Consider the following 17,761-nt stretch of genomic DNA (forward strand, 5'->3'; position numbering starts at 1 on the left):
TCCGGGTCATAGGAGGTGGTGAGTGCCCTGGCCATTGGTGTATAAAGGTGCCATTTAGTCTATCACAGTACGCATTAAAGGAGCAAGCTATGGAGGACTCTGATATGTTAAAAGATACTCCCACTTTAATTAAATCTAATACCTGTGTTTATTGTGAGGATGTTCAAGTTTATCCACCTGCTCAACTGTGCTCCACATGATTTGCTAAGATTGCAATATCTAAAAAGAATAAGATATTTAGTACTACTGAGCCGTCAACCTCTGAGGATTCTCTGTCCCCCTAGGTATGTTCCCAACATTCATCTCCGATTACACATGTAGCTCCCCAAGGCCCTCTTGCCCAGTTGCAAGAGGCGGTTTCTGCGGCCTTCCATGCCCTGCGAAGTGCTAGCGAAGGGAAAGACAGAGCCTTCCATCCCAGGGGTCATCTACCCCGTTGGATGTCTCTGAGAGATTATCCAATTAGGAGTATGCCTCCGATGAGGAGGGCGCTCTCTTTGGGATGGAATTGGCATCTTGTAGACCTCCGGTTAGGGAGGAGCCAGACTTCAAGTTTAAGATAAAGCATTTGCGCTTTTTACTGAAAGTACTTGCTACGTTGGAGGTTCTGGAACCGAAAGTCCCAGAGTTACCTTCGATCCCTAAGCTAGATAGGATTTACGAGGACAGGGTGGTGCCTCAGACCTTCCCAGTTCCTGTGAAGATGGCTACGATTATTAAGAATGAGTGGGAGAAACTGGGCTCATAATTTTCTCCCTCTACCTCTTTTAAAAAGCTGTTCCACGTTCCGGACTCTCAGCTTAAACTATGGGGGCCATTCCTAAGGTGGATGGAGCTATCTCCACACTCGCTAAGCGTTTGACTATTCCCCTCGAGGATAGTTCGTCATTCAAAGAGCCCATGGATAAAAAGTTAGAATTCATGTTGAGAAAGATGTTCCAACTCACAGGGTTTGTTTTCCACCCGGCAGCGGCGATCCCTGCTGGGGCTGGAGTGGCTACTTATTGGTGTGACACACTGTCAGCTATGGTCAAGGTGGAGACTCCCCTCGAGGAAATACAGGAAAAGATTAAGGCCTTAAGGGTCGCAAATTCTTTTATCTGTGATGCAAATATGCAGGTTATTCGCCTGAATGCTAAGACATCAGGTTTCTCCGTTCTAGCCCGTAGGACTCTGTGGTTAAAGTTGTGGTCTGCTGACATGACTTCCAAGTCTAGATAACTATCCCTTCCATTTCAGGGGAAAGTTCTTTTTGGTTCAGGCCTGGACTCGTCGCTGGATAGGGGGCAGACTATCTATGTTCACAGAGGCTTGGAGATGTACAGGATCCTTGAGTTCTGGAGGTTATCACCCAGGGTTACAGGATAGGGTTCAAGACTTATCCGCCCAGGGGCAGATTCCTCCTGTCAAACCTATCCTCAAGTCTAGAGAAGAGAGACACCTTTCTAGAGTGCGTAAGGGATCTCTCATTTGTCGGAGTAATCATTCCAGTACCTCTAGCAGAGAGGGGTATAGGGCACTATTCAAACTTTTTCGTGGTCCCAAAGAAGGAGGGCACGTGCCTCCCGATTCTGGACCTAAAGTGCCAAAACAAGTTTCTGTCAACCCCATCATTAAAAATGGAGACGATCAGATCGATTCTGACCCTAGTTCAAGAGGGGCAATTTATAACGACAATAGACTTGAAGGATGCCTACCTTCACGTGCCAATCCACAGAGACCACGTCAGGTTCCTATGATTCGCATTTCTGGACCAACACTTTCAGTTTGTGGTCCTACTGTTCGGTCTGGCGACTGCCCCATGAGTCTTTACGAAGGTTCTGGGGCGCTGCTCATGGTAGCGAGAGCCAGAGGTATTTCGGTGGCTCCTTATCTGGATGGTATTCTGGTCCAGGCTCTGTCCTGCAGTCTTGCGGAGGACCATTCGAGGGCTCTTCTCCTTCGATCCCATGAATGGAAGATAAACTAAGGAAAGAGTTTTCTGGTTCCCACCAACAGGGTTGAGTTCCTGGGTATGATAATAGATTCCATATCTATGAAGATATTCTTGACAGATCAGAGACGTTCTAAATTGCGTCCAGCTGTCTTGACCTTCAGACCTCCTCAAGGACATCTGTGGCCAGGTGTATAGAGGTGATTGCGCTCATGGTATCCAGCATAGATATCATCCCATTCACCAGGTTTCATCTCAGACCTCTTCAGTTATGCATTTTGAGACAATGGAACGGCTATCACTCAGATCTATTCCAACAGATCTCTCTGGACAACTGAGTGAGGAAATTGGTCTTTTGGTGGATCTGTCCAGGACAGCTGGCGAAGGGGACATCCTTCTTGAAGCCATCCTTCTTGAGGCCATCCTAGGAGATTGTGACCACGGACGCAAGTCTATCAGGATGGTTAGCTGTTTGGGGTGCCAGAAGGGCACAGGGCAGGTGGACTCGAGAGGAGTCGACTCTATCAATAAATATTCTGGAACTTCAAGCGATATCCAATGCTCTGAGGGCCTGGCCCCTCCTGGGGTCGTCCTGATTCATCAGATTCCAGTCAGACAATATTACCTCAGTGACTTACATAAACAATCAGGGGGGAATGAGAAGTTCCCTAGCCATGAGGGAAGTTTCTTGGATTCTGAAATGGGCAGAGACTCACACTTGTTCACTCTCAGCGATCCACATTCCAGGTGTGGACAACTGGGAAGCAGACTTCCTCAGCAGACAATCATTTCATCCGGGGGAATGGTCTCTCCATCCCGAGGTGTTTGCAGAGATCTGCAACAGATGGGGGATGCCGGAGATAGACCTCATGGCGTCCAGACTCAACTTCAAGCTACCCAGATACGGGTCGTGGTCCAGGGACCCACAGGCAGAGCTGATAGATGCCTAAGTGGTGCCTTAGGAGTTTAACCTAATTTACATTTTTCCACTGTTACCACTTCTTCCTCGAGTGGTGGCCTGCATCAAACAGGAGCAAGCTTCGACCATTCTGATTGCTCCATTGTGGCCGCGGAGGACGTGGTTTGCGGATCTGGTGGGGATGTCATCATCTCCTCCATGGAGGTTACCCTGTCACAGAGATCTGCTGGTTCAGGGTCCCTTCCTGCACCAAAATCTTGATTCTCTGAAGCTGACTGCATGGAGATTGAATGCCTAGTCTTGGCCAAGAAAGGTTTTTCTGAGAGAGTAATTGATACTCTCATCCAGGCCAGGAAGCCAGTCACTCGTCTCATCTATCATAAGGTGTGGAGGACCTACTTATCCTGGTGTGAGGAATGTGGATATCCCTGGCACAAGGTTAGGGTATCCAGGATTCTGGCTTTTCTCCAGGATGGACTGGATAAGGGTCTTGCCGCCAGTTCCTTAAAGGGACAGATTTTGGCGTTATCTGTGCTGTTACACAAGAAGCTAGCGGAACTTCCTGATTCAGTCCTTTGTCTTTAGAAATTCTGCTCCTCCTTGGAGCTTAAACTTGGTTCTTAAGGTCTCTCAGAGGGCTATGTTTGAGCCTATGCATGCGCTTGACATTAAGATTCTTTCCTGGAAGGTTTTATTTTTTCTGGCTATTACATCGGCTCACAGGGTCTCTGAGTTAGCGGCCTTACAATCTGAGCCCCCTTACCTGTTTTTTCACGCTGATAAGGCTGTGCTTCGCACTGGGTTGGGATTTCTTCCCAAGGTGGTGTCCGATCATAACATCAATCAGGAGATAGTAGTTCCTTCCTTCTGTCCTAGCCCTTCTTTTTCTAAGGAGAAGTTACCGCATAACTTGGATGTGGTTTGAGCCTTGAAGTTCTATCTTCAGGCCACAAAGGATTACAGACCGACTTTGTCCTTATTTGTGGTGTATTCAGGGAAGCGTAGGGGGCAGAAGGCCACCTCCACTTCTCTTTCTTTTTGGTTGAGGATCATTATAAGTTTGGCCTTTGAGACAGCGGGACATAAGCCTCCTCAGAGGATTACGACTCACTCAACTAGAGCTGTGGCCTCTTCTTGGGCCTTTAAGAATGAGGCCTCTGTGGAGCAGATTTGTAAGGTGGCTACTTGGTTATCCTTACATACTTTGACAAACTTTTACAAATTTGATGTTTTTGCTTTGGCCGAAGCCGTTTTTGGGAGAAAGGTTCTGCAGGCTTTGGTGCCCTCAGTATAGGGTTCGCCTCCTTTTACCCTCCCATTTTGATTCATTCAGTGCCCTCTAGAGCTTGGCTATTTGTTCCCACAAGTAATGAATGAAGCAGTGGACTCTCCTCCCATTAAGATGGAAAACATAAATTATGCTTACCTGATAATTTAATTTCCATCTGTGGGAGGAAAATCCACTGCTCCAGCCCATTTACTCTGGTGGGCGGACCTAAATTTAATATTATTCTTCTGGCACCTTTTATACCCTGATATTTCTCCTACTGTTCCTTGTTCCCTTGGCAGAATGACTGGGGGATGAGGGGAGTGGTTCTTATTTCTCACAAGTAATGAATGAAGCAGTGGACTCTCCTCACACAAATGGAAATGAAATTATCAGGTAAGCATAATTTATGTTATTAAATATATTAATATAGGAATGCTGGTTTTACAAAGATGTAGAATGGTTAGTAAAGGGGATATCTAGCTTTTAAAACAATAACAAAAATCAAGTAGACTGTATATTGCAAAGTTGTTATTTTTTTTATTGAGGTTTTAGGCAAATATAACATAGAGAATATGCCCATTGACAATGACAAAATAATATCAGAGTACATGCAAGTATCATAAAAGTATCATAGGTGACACATATGTGAGCGATAACAATAGAACACAAAAATTATAGTTTTACACTTTGTTACCATATCTTTGTGATGTACTATACCTAAGTAATTGAGATTAAGATTACTACATATAATATGTCTTAAGTCTTAACTGTTTGTGGAAAGAAAGTGTAACTTGTAAACAATATGCACAAGAATGAGTAAATACATGAACCGTACATGGTATAAGTGTCTCAGATACATGTAGACATATAGTGATGAAACCTCATTTTTATACCTTAATGATTGTTCCCCACATTACTCAGGGGGTCATTCTTGGACCCATCTAGTCTAGTGATTCAAGAGCGGAGGAAGTTAGTCTTTGTCATGGTCACTCTATGACCTTAGGTTATAAAGAGAAAATTAAATCTTATTTAAGTTATTGATATGAGTATAGTAAAGTAAAGTTATTAGGTGCACATATAATATGTTAACAATTAAACTGTGGGAAATAGCTCAAAAACATAGTAGCCATTAACAATTTTCATCTGTCAGGCTTGAACATTTCTATTAGTAAGATATAAGAAGCTCACTGAGTAGAATTTGGAATACTTTATGAAAACACTAGAGATTTAATTGTAGCATACAGAACCGGAAGGGTTCTCCTCCAAAGGTTCTTCAACATCTGTGTTAATAACTGTGTTTTGCAGTATGATGTTAACTACTACACCCGGTTAAACGTGGGAGGGGGGTAGTTGAAGGAGATTATGAAGGCCACCGCCAAAGTCTTCAACCATCTAGATTAGGGCTCCACACCGGAAATTTTGGAAATATTTGTACCAGTTGATACAGTAGATTCATTTATTTTTGATAATGAGAATAGCGATGTCACTGCTACATGATAATAATCGGCAGGTTATTTAGATGATGTGAGGCGCTCCCAATTTGGCAACCTATTATGGCCACTGCCTGGACATACACCCCCCCCCCCCCGCAAAGTTTTTTAATAATACATAATAAAATATTTTATATTAAAATCACAAGGTATTTAATGTCCCTTTAATTGCCCACACACATCCATTAGATTAAATGCAGATAGGTCTGATCCTGCTACTGAACATAAATTGATTTCTCCTTGGACACCAGGGAAGTCATTAAAATAGGGTAATATGTAGATTTTTTTTATGCAAAGAAATATTTTACACTTATTTAACAAACAAGTTTTTACATGACAGAATAATTAAATACACAACTGATTTCATTTATGTATGTTGTTATCTATATTATTTTTTTTACTGCATAAAATTTAGAATTCATGATAGTACTTTAATGCTTTGAGATCCTTAGTGTCCTTAGGGCAGTGAAAAAAAAATGCACAATTTGCTAAGATACATAAATAATTATTTGACATTCAATAGTTTCATTCAGGACAGCTGGTCTGCAAATAAGAATTATTACATTTCATCAAGTCTTAACACAGGCATGTGGCTCAGGAGCAAATATAAATTAAAGGCTTAAATGGATATAAATGAATCAGACTGTTATAGTTTAATAACCTTCAACATCTCAGAAAATCAGAAGTGTAAAACGAAAGATATATCCATATATATATATTACAATTGCCAAGGCAAACTAGTAAATTACATTTTTTCTGTTGAATGTCTTTATAATGTATATAGCTGCTATGATACTAAAAAACAAATATGTGTTAACGCTAACTATTTATTGGCATTGTTTTCAAGAAATATTTGCTTGAAGATTAAACAAATATAGATGATTACAGTAAAACTATTTTATATAATGATATTACACAAAGAAAATCCTTAAATGGATTTATTGTGCTTATGACTCGCTTGAGAAAATAAAGATCAAACCGGATCTGAGGTAAAAAATATTACAATTATATAAATAAAGTGCAACATGTCCCAGGTTCATCAAAGTTTGAGAGGTCTCCATGAAGGGAGGCAAGATATATTTGCTGCCCTCTCTGAATTAATTTGGGGTTGTCATTAAATAGGTGATAATAAAAATGGCATACAATTAGTTACCAGCCTAGGAGCAGCCTCTTTTCGCTCAACATGTGTCTTTCACAGAGATTAACTTTCCTGAAGCATATCAGTCTATGCCTGACTAAACAGTACAGTCCAGTCCCGAAATACCAGGCAACACCTCTCTGAACAAGAGAAATGGCAAAATCCCAAACGTACATTTCAGCCTAGTGTGGGCCTCATCAGTGAGGTGCAGCTATATCCTTCTAGGCACATTAAGCAATGGGTACACGTCTGGTTTCCATACACTGACCCTTAGGCGATTACATACTTCACAATAAATTGATGGGCTTAAAGGAACAGTATACACTTTGAGGATATAATATAAAATGTTTAATTATACCTAGTAAAACAACTGCAATATATGTTTACCATTTTTTGCCACTTTTCCTGTAATTTAAATATCAAAATTCACGGCTAGATTTAGAGTTTTGTCGGTAACGACCCGCGTAGCTAACGCTGGCTTTTTTTCCCCCGCACCTTTTAAATACCGCTGGTATTTAGAGCTCACAGAAGGGCTGCGTTAGGCTCCAAAAAGGGAGCGTAGAGCATATTTACTGCCGCTGCAACTCTCAATACCAGCGGTGCTTACGGAAGTGGCCAGCTTCAAAAACGTGCTTGTGCACGATTCCCCCATAGAAAACAATGGGGCATTTTGAGCTGAAAAAAACCCTAACACCTGCAAAAAAGCAGCGTTCAGCTCCTAACGCAGCCCCATTGTTTCCTATGGGGAAACACTTCCTACGTCTGCACCTAACACCCTAACATGAACCCTGAGTCTAAACACCCCTAACCTTACACTTATCTGCCGCCCCTGCTATCGCTGACACCTGCATATTTTTTTAACCCCTAATCTGCCGCTCTGTACACCGCCGCAACCTACGTTATCCCTATGAACCCCTAATCTGCTGCCCCTATATTATATTTATTACCCCCTAATCTGCCGCCCCCAACGTCGCCACCACCTACCTACAATTATTAACCCCTAATCTGCCGACCGGACCTCACCGCTACTATAATAAATGTATTAACCCCTAATCCGCCTCACTAACCCTATAATAAATAGTATTAACCCCTAATCTGCCCTCCCTAACATCGCTGATACCTAACTTCAAGTATTAACCCCTAATCTGCCGACCGGACCTCACCGCTACTCTAATAAATGTATTAACCCCTAAAGCTAAGTCTAACCCTAACCCTAACACCCCCCTAAGTTAAATATAATTTAAATCTAACGAAATAAAGTAACTCTTATTAAATAAATTATTCCTATTTAAAGCTAAATACTTACCTGTAAAATAAACCCTAATATAGCTACAATATAAATTATAATTAGTAGTTAATTAGTAGTTAAAATAATTACAAAATTACCTGTAAAATAAATCCTAACCTAAGTTACAATTAAGCAACAAACATCAAAGGTACAGAGGAGAACCGATACAACTTGGTGCTTCACAAAAACTTTTCTTTATTCCAATAAAAACAGCAACTCCAACGTAAGCATGCAACGAACACACTTCAGCAAAGTGCATAGATACAGGATGGTGGCCACTAATGCTGCTGATGCGTTTCGGCTACCTGCAGCATTAGTGGCCACCATCCTGTATCTATGCACTTTGCTGAAGTGTGTTCGTTGCATGCTTACGTTGGAGTTGCTGTTTTTATTGGAATAAAGAAAAGTTTTTGTGAAGCACCAAGTTGTATCGGTTCTCCTCTGTACCTTTGATGTTTGTTGTCTACTCCAAGCCAATGAGGATACCGTTTACGGACTCCAGACCAAGCCCCCTCACCCGCCCAATTGGATTGCACAGCGGATCTACACTGTGACGTCAGACGCCGACTGGAAGCGGTTACACGGTCTCACTGAAGTCGAGGATACCTGCATGCTTGAACAGGGGAGCAGTTAGAGGTATTGCACTGCTTCCCCAGGACCGAGCGCAGACATGGACTCGTGAGTAAAACCGGTGTTATAACCGCTCTCTTCATTATTTATATGTATGCACCTATTGTATAGGGTGAGGGGTGAAGCTTTATCCTAATACACACACGGAAGGGAGAAAATAACTTTGTCTTTCTTAAATAAGTTACAATTAAACCTAACACTACACTATCAATAAATTAATTAAATAAAATACCTACTCTAACGCTGGTTTTGACGGCTAACGCCAAACTCTAAATCTAGCCGTCAGAGTTTTCCATTTATGACAACTGGAAGAGTACATGGCAGTCTTCACAAGGCTAACTCAGCATCACATATGTCCCTTATTGGCTTCATCAGAGATTAGCAGGTAAGGAACCGTAAACCAATGGGGATTTTACTTACATAATGCAAATGTATAGCCTTGTGTAACCCAATAACTAGTTTAGATTGACTCTTAAAATAAAAGCAAGTAGTGATGTTGAAGTTTGACTATTGAAAACTTTTGTAGGAAACAATGTCCTATTACATTTAAATTATTTTCAAACAGCATAATAAAGGAACTGTAAAGTTAAAGGGTCAGTCTAATCCAGAATGTTTTGTTATTTAAAAAGAAAGATAATCCCTTTATTACCCACTACTCAGTTTTGCATAACCAACACTGTTATAGAAATACACTTTTACCTCTGTGATTACCTGTTTTTTTAAGCATCTGCAGACTCCCCCCGTATCTCAGTTCTTTTGACAGACATTCATTTTAGCCAATCAGAGCTGACTCTTAAAGAACTCCATGGGAGTGAGCACAGTGTTTATATGGCACACATGAACTAGCAGTGTCTAACTGTCAAAAACTGTAAAAAAACTGTCAAAATGCACTGAGATAAAAGCAGTTTAACAGCTTAGACATTAGCATATGAACCTACCTAGGTTTAGCTTTCCACAAAGAATACCAAGAGAGCAAAGCAAATTTGATGATAAAAGTAAATTGAAAAGTTTTGTTAAATTACATACCCTATCTGAATCATGAAATTTTAATTTTGACTAGACTGTCCCTTTAAACTTTTGTTATTCAATTAGAGCATGTCATTTTAAACTTTGCAGGGATTTAACAATAAAATAAATCAGATTAATTAAAGTGAAAGTAAAGTTAACCTCATATCTCGTTATCACTGCAAAGTAATCATAAAATAAAGTTTAATTCATCATTTCTTTAAAATATATTTCTGACATTTGTTATTGATATTTCTATTGTTCCGTAAACTAACCTTATCCCTCCACCTGCATAAAAAAAAAAAATTCGGCTAGTTGTGACGATTTGATCCGTATCTAACGGATTGGTCCCCCCATTGGCGTCTAAGCCGAAATAATCTACTCCTACTTGTTCCATCGCGCATGCGTGAAATCTGAAAATCGCTGTCAGTCAATTTGCGCGTGCACACAATCCGCATGCGCACTTGCAAACAACGATCGTCATCGTTCTAAAAAATAATTTGTTTGGGATATCGCTATACTGCTGTAGTCATGTAAGTTATAATAAAGGAAACGTTATTGTGATACATATTGCGCATATATTACTGCATTATTGAATTTATTATTCATTATTTCTAACATTTAATGTTTATACATGTATTGAAGATGCAAAATTGCACATGCGCATAGTTTTAACAATCTAGAATGCGCACGCTTACTTATGCAAACGGGGGTTGGGAGCGCAACAGATACAAACCAGGAAGAAAGCGAGGGGGAGGAGGAAGCGGCAAAAAGACGGTCACAGTAAATCTTATATTTATTTCATTTCGGATTGATTTATAAAAAAAATAAGTTAGCAACTATAATGTTTGGCACAATATAATAGGAAAATCGGATTGATTAGGCAAAAACTTTACTTTCACTTTAAATGATTCATGTTTGCTATAGAATGCCCCTTTTAGACATGATAATGGGTATACTGAATGAGTAATATAGTTATCTATTTAAAACAAAAACAAAAAAAAACAATGTTTATTTCATATACCAACACTTAATTGGTATGTGAAACAACTCTGTTTTAGATAATTGTTCTATCAATACTTAATATTAGAAGAGATTATACATTAGAAACATGTGCAGACCTGTTTGCTTTTCAGTATAAAAGTGGTTTGCAATTAACAAATTCACCAACAACATGATAGCTGTAGTTAAAAATAAATTAACTTTCTCAAGTTATCAGTCAGTGTTCCCTTAAAAGACAAGCTAATGTAACTTTTGAAATATTGCAATACTCAGCAACAGAGATGTGCAGTGTGCAACAGTTTTGCCAACCCTCAGGACATTTGAACTTTTTTGTCTTGGTCAGCTGAAATATTTGACATGTGTTATTTGTAACATTAAGTGAAAAGCAATAACATTTGTTATTGACAAGTGACTCTATCTCATTTTGTAATGCCAGAGTAGAAAAATGACTGATCGCTAAAACCTACTCATGTGTCAAAGGCTATAGCTATTCAGAACATGGTTCTAGCTTAAATTTAATTTACTCATAACTCATAGTGATAAATATTGATCATCGGGATAAATGTTTCTCACAGCTAATCACTGAAAACATAAGAATTCTTTAAGCCTGTAGAAAAAAGAAAAATATCTATTGAATGTGTAGAGTGGTTTTAAGGTTTCTGTTCATTTCCCAGCAAATTAAACATTATATATATATATATATATATTTATAAATTGTTTTCTTGCCAGAAGGCAAAACCGATATGTGTCTGCTAGAATAAAGTTCTCCTAAAGTCTACTGACAGTGAGAGTAATTCATTTTCATATTGTTAGCAGTGCAGTATTTATCTTCGTATTATTAAGCATGGCATGTTACCGAAAGATCTACTAAGTTTATTCATACTTAAAAACAAGGGAGAAGGGTATTTAGCTAGACTTACAATGACTTAAAGGGACAGTGTACTTTGAAATTGGCTTCCCTATAATGTCTTTTTAGTGGCTTGTTATACCAGCAGCAGAGTATGACATGAAGTTGCCCCATTTAGATTTATTTTGTATAAGAAATAGCTGATTTTTAGCCACACACCTAGGCTAGATGAGAGACATGTTGGTGGTGTTGGCATCTTACTCGCCTCCTCCTGCTCCTATCAGTACCTATCTCCATTTCCATCTCTCTCCTTTTCTTCATTTGAAGTCCACTGCATTCGCCTGTTCTCCCCCCTCTCTCAGAGTGGCAGTTATCTATCGTACCCCTGGACCAACCTCCCAATTCCTTGACAACTTTGCTGCCTGGCTTCCTTACTTTCTCTCTACAAATACACCTACTCTAATTCTGGGAGACTTCAACATCCCCATTGACAACCCATCTGCCCCTGCTGCCTCCAAACTCCTCTCACTAACTCCTTTGGCCTCTCACAATCCACCCTATTCCCTACCCACCGTGATGGACACTATTGATCTTGTATTCTCCTATCTCTGCTCTCTCCCTGATGTTGCCTGTCACCTATTTCCCATCTCAGACTACCATCTGCTTAATAATACACAGGCTACACCTACTTCTCCCCCTCGCACCTTTAGAAATATGCACACTGTAGACCCTCCCCAACTCTCTAACCTTATTCAAATACGCCTCCCCCACACTTCCACGATATCCTGCCCTGACCTTGCTATAACCCAATATAACAATACCCTCTCCCCCTGCACTTGACACTCTCACTCTGCTCCAACTTCACAAAGCCCCATGTCGTCAGCTACACCCCTGGCACTCCCAGCAAACATGCCACCTGCAAAAATGCTCCCGCACTGCTGAACACGCCAGGAGGAAATCCCGCTCTGAACCTGATTTCATGCACTATAAGTTCATTCTTCACTCTTACACCTCTGCCCTTCACCTAGCTAAGCAAACCTACTTCTCTTCTCTTATATCCACTCACTTCTCAAACCCTAAAAGACTTTTCTCCATTTTCAAATCTCTCCTCTACCCACCTGCACCACCCCCTCACCTGCATTGCTCATGACCTGGCTGACTACTTTTTTAAATAAAACACTTACCATCCGAAGAAACATCCCAACACAAGCCTGCAATATCCCAACTTTGCTCCCAGTCACCCCCTCTGCCACTCTCTGCACCCTCCTCCCAACCACTGAGAGTGAAGTGGCTTCCCTATTGTCTTCCTCACACCTCACTACCTGCCTGCTTGACCCTATTCCTTCACATCTAATACCTTCTCTGTCTCCCATCCTCACTCCGGCTCTTACTCATATATTCAACCTATCCCTTTCTACCAGCTCATTCCCTGCCTCCTTCAAACATGCAAAAGTCGCCCCATCCTCAAAAAACCCTCCCTTGACCCTAACTCTCCTGCAAACTACTGCCCCATATCATTTCTCCCACTAGCTTAAAAAATCCTTGATAAACTAGCTTTTGATCGCCTAACTCACTTCCTGTCCTCCAACTCATTGCTCGACCCCCTGCATTCTGGCTTCCATCCCCAACACTCAACTGAGACTGCCCTCACCATGGTTACTATTACTAACAATCTCCTTTCTGCTAAAAACAAAGGCAACTACTCTATACTCATCTTACTTGACCTCTCTGCTGCCTTTGACACTGTTGACCATTCCCTTCTCATACAGACTCTCAGCTCTCTTGGGCTCTGTGACACTGCCCTCTCCTGGATTCACTCTTATCTCTCTAACAGATCCTTCTCCATCTCTTTTGCTGGTGATTCCTCCTCCCCATTGCCTCTGTCTGTTGGAGTTCCTCAAGGCTCTGTCCTGGGTCCCCTACTCTTCTCTACTTACACTTCTTCACTGGGTAAACTCATCAACAGCTATGACGTCAACTATCACCTCTATGCTGATGATACCCAGATCTACCTTTCCACCCCTGCACTCTCTCCTTCTGTCAATTCTCACATCAGTGACTGCTTATCTGGCATTTCCTCCTGGATGGCCTCTCATCACCTAAAAATAAACATGTCTAAGACCGAACTACTTCTAATTACCCCCTCTAACTCTACTACAGTTTCACATTTTTCCATCACCGTTGGAGGCACCAATATCTTTCTATCTCCCCAAGTCTGCTGCCTCAGAATCAAACTTGACTTAAATCTGTCCTTAATTCCCCACATCCAGTTGCTTTCTTCATTCTGCAGCAACCACCTACGCAATATCTCCAAAATTCGTCCGTTTCTGAATGCTGAAACTACTAAACAGCTAATCCACTCCCTGGTTATTTCCCGACTTGACTACTGTAATAACTTACTATCTGGCCTCCCTCTCTCCCGCCTCTCTCCCCTTCAATCCATCTTAAATGCATCTGCAAGGCTAATCCACCTCTCTCGATGCTCTGTTTCTGCTGCACCTCTCTGTGAGTCCCTTCACTCGCTCCCCATTCACAGCAGAATTAAATTCAAAATTCTCACCCTGACCTACAAAGCCCTCACCAATGCTGCCCCACCCTACCTGTCCTCACTCATCAACAAATATACTCCAGCCCACCCCCTAAGATCCAACAATAACCTGCTTCTTGCATCCTCTACCATCACGTCCTCTCATGTTAGACTACAGGACTTCTCTCGTGCGGCACCAACCCTCTAGAACGCACTTCCTCGAGTTGTCAGGCTTACCCCTAACCTCTCCTCCTTTAAACGTTCTCTAAAGACCTTTTTGTTCAGGGAAGCTTATCACCCGACTCTTTAACAAATCACCTTCACCTACCCAACAGTTGCCCTCATATATCTCCTCACTAATATTATTCTCACCTTTGCAGTCCCCACCTCCTGTTTCCCATCCTCCTACCCATCTAGATTGTAAATTCCCACGGGAATAGGGCCCTCAATTCCCCCTGTATTTGTCTGTAAAATTGTGTCACTTATTGTATTGTTTCTCCGTTTTTTTAATCCTTCTACCCATGGGCAGCGCTGTGGAATATGTTGGCGCTTTATAAATAAAGAATAATAATAATAATTTTGTTATTTGACACCCAAACCCATTAAAATGAGATCAGATCTCCTTTTTTTATAACTTTCTGTAAACACAAATGCTTCTTATCTTTGTCTGTATACCAAAGCCCAATACTTACAGAGAACAATTGAAAATTAACATCTATTACTTATCTCTCATACCCCCACTGGGAGTGTAAATTCTCCTGCTGCCTATCTTTACATATCTTTTCTATAGACAATATTTAAAGGGACACTCAAGTCAAATTAAACTTTCATGAGTAAGATAGAACATGCAATTTTAAAAGTTTCCAATTTACTTCTATTAACAAAATGTGCACAGTCTTTTTCTATTTACACTTTCTTAGTCACCAGGTCCTACTGAGCATGTGCAAGAATTCACAGAATATACATATATGCATTTGTGATTGGCTGATGGCTGTCACAAGATACAGGAAGAGTGAAAATAGACATAACTTTCAATTTGTCAGAATAAAATCTAATACTTGAAGTTCAGACTAAGTGCTATTGTATTGTCTTGTTATCATGTATGTGTTGATTATGCAAATCTGCTGTTTTTACTGGTCCTTTAAGCACATTTTCAGTATAGGTGGGGGAGCAAAAGGCAAAACCAACTATTTCAAATACCAAAATAAAGTAAATGCACCATTTGTAAATAATTTATTACACTACAGCAGGTAAAATGGATTACTGGGAACAAATTATAAGAGAGAAACCTTTACAGTACACTGTAAGCAACACCAAATGTATTGTATAAGGCATGTTATGTAAAGTACATACGTTGTATTGTCTTAAATTAAAAAACTTGTTCATGAAACTAATATCTCCCTGACAAAATTTGCAGCATCATTGTAACTCAAAAATTGCAGAATTGAAGAAAAAAAATTGTACCTGCTATTCATCATAGGAGCGAGTTGTTAGTTCAGTTGCATTATAACTTCTCACCACAGAGAATGAGTTTCACAATGAAAGATACCAGTATCACAAAATCACCTTCAAAACATTAATAAACAAACTAAAATGAAGCAATAAATTACCTCCCTGTATAAAACCGTCCACTCCAAGATATGCACAAAAGAAATGTGCACCAATGAGCCTCAATTAATTGAGCCCAACAAGTGTCTATGAATGAGACCATTATTTGCCCTGTGTCCAGTATTTTAATTTCATATAATAATATAGGAATGAACATTCTTATATAATTGTTTTAAAGGGACAGAATAAAAAAAAATAAAGCGTCATAATTCTTTCATGATTCTGTTAAACCATGCAATTAAAAAACAAAGAACAAAACCAGCAATTTCATATACAAAACAAACCTAAATATACAATTTCTCATACATCTTATACTTTGCAGCTGTTATAACAAGTCATTGGAAATACATTAAAGGGACACTGTAACCAACTTTTTTCTTTCATGATTCAGATAGAGCATGACATTTTAAGCAACTTTCTAATTTACTCCTATTATCAAATTTTCTTTATTCTCTTGGTATCTTTATTTAAAATGCAAGAATCTAAGTTTAGATGCCGGCCCATTTTTGGTGAACAACCTGGGTTGTCCTTGCTGATTGGTGGAAAAAATTCATCCACCAATCAAAAAGTGCTGTCCAGAGTTCTTAACCCAAAAAAGCTTAGATGGCTTTTATTTCAAATAAAGATAGCAAGAGAACGAAGAAAAATTGATAATAGGAGTAAATTAGAAAGTTGCTTAAAATTGCATGCTCTGTCTGAATCACAAAAGAAAAAAATTGGGTACAGTGTCCCTTTAAGGAAAACAAGTTTACAATACACTGTCCCTTTAACAGCCATCAGATCAGCTATTAAAGGGATATTAAACAGTAAATAAATGCTAGATAGAATGATGCATTCAAAGAAAAGATTAGTCTGAGAATAACATGTAGATGTGTTTTTTAAAGTTTCATTAGCTGTTTAAATATTGACAAAATAAGTGTAAAGTTTAGTGTCTATAAAACAATGGGAGCTGCCATGTTGTAACTTAGGTTACCTTCTCTGCTGTGGCCAACTAGGGACAGTTATAAATAAGTCACTAGAGTGTGCAGCCAATGGCAGTGTGGAATATAACAGTGTTCTGCACTTCCATTTCTAATTGGAACTGAAAAGCATACAGAGCTTGATAAATGGGCCTCATAGACTCTACAACCATTTACCACAGACTTCTCTGAAGCCATAGGCACTTGTCTATTTCAAAAGGAATCCAACAATGAATCTTCAATATTCTTTGTGTATTTATTTATATTCCACGTGTACTTATAATTGTTAAATGAGCAGTATCATGCAAAATAACATTCACCTTATTTATTACTTATTTATTTTCAACTTACGTCACATTTTTGTATTTATTATTTATTTTTTGTGGATCTATAATATTGTTCTTATTCATTTTCCAGTACAATGTATCCAGAGCAAACTGCAATAAGATCATTATGTTGTTCACTGATGGTGGCGAAGAAAGAGCCAAAGAAACCTTTGAGTTGTACAATAAGAACAAAACTGTAAGTAGTATATATTGCCTATTCATTTAACTCTAATATGGCGGATTTAGATTTTTTTTGTTATTGCATATAGTTTCTGTTTATTTATTTTATTTTACAGGAACAGTCTACACCAAAATTGTTATTGTTTTAAAAGATAGATAACACCTTTGCTACCCATTCCCAGCTCTGCACATTGTTATATTAATATACTTTATAACATTTAAACCTTTTAAATTGATGCCTGCTTCTAAGCCTCTGCAGGCCGCCTCTTCTCTTATGTATTTTTATAGCTTTTCACAACCAGAAAGGGCTAGTTCATGTGTGCCATATAGAAAACATTGTGGTCACTCCTGTGGAGTTATTCATGAGTCAGCACTTATGTATCTAAAATTTAAGTCTGTTAATAACCCTGAGGTAAGGGAAAGTATGCAGAAGCTTAGATACAAGGTAATCACAGAGGTAAACAGTGTATTAATATAACAGTGTTGTTATGCAAAACTGGGGAACTGGTCATAAAGGGATTATCTATCTTTTAAAACAATAACAATTTTGGAGTAGACTGCCCTTTAAATGCATACAATTTTGGAGTAGACTGCCCTTTAAATGCAATAAGTGTTAAAAATTATTCTGGAAATTGCCTG

General features: G+C 39.5%; 1 protein-coding gene across 4 annotated transcripts in view; it reads left to right on the top strand.

Moving 5' to 3' along the window:
• The window catches only part of CACNA2D1 (calcium voltage-gated channel auxiliary subunit alpha2delta 1), a 1,258,723-nt gene that overhangs the window by 971,135 nt on the left and 269,827 nt on the right, over window positions 1–17,761 (top strand). For all 4 annotated transcript variants that reach the window (XM_053716513.1, XM_053716514.1, XM_053716515.1 and 1 more), the window contains exon 12: window positions 17,034–17,138. In XM_053716513.1, coding sequence (XP_053572488.1) covers window positions 17,034–17,138 — 105 coding nt within the window. The remainder of the gene's footprint in view (window positions 1–17,033; window positions 17,139–17,761) is intronic.

This window comes from Bombina bombina, chromosome 6 (assembly GCF_027579735.1).
Source record: "Bombina bombina isolate aBomBom1 chromosome 6, aBomBom1.pri, whole genome shotgun sequence".
NCBI classification, from domain to species: Eukaryota; Metazoa; Chordata; class Amphibia; order Anura; family Bombinatoridae; genus Bombina; species Bombina bombina.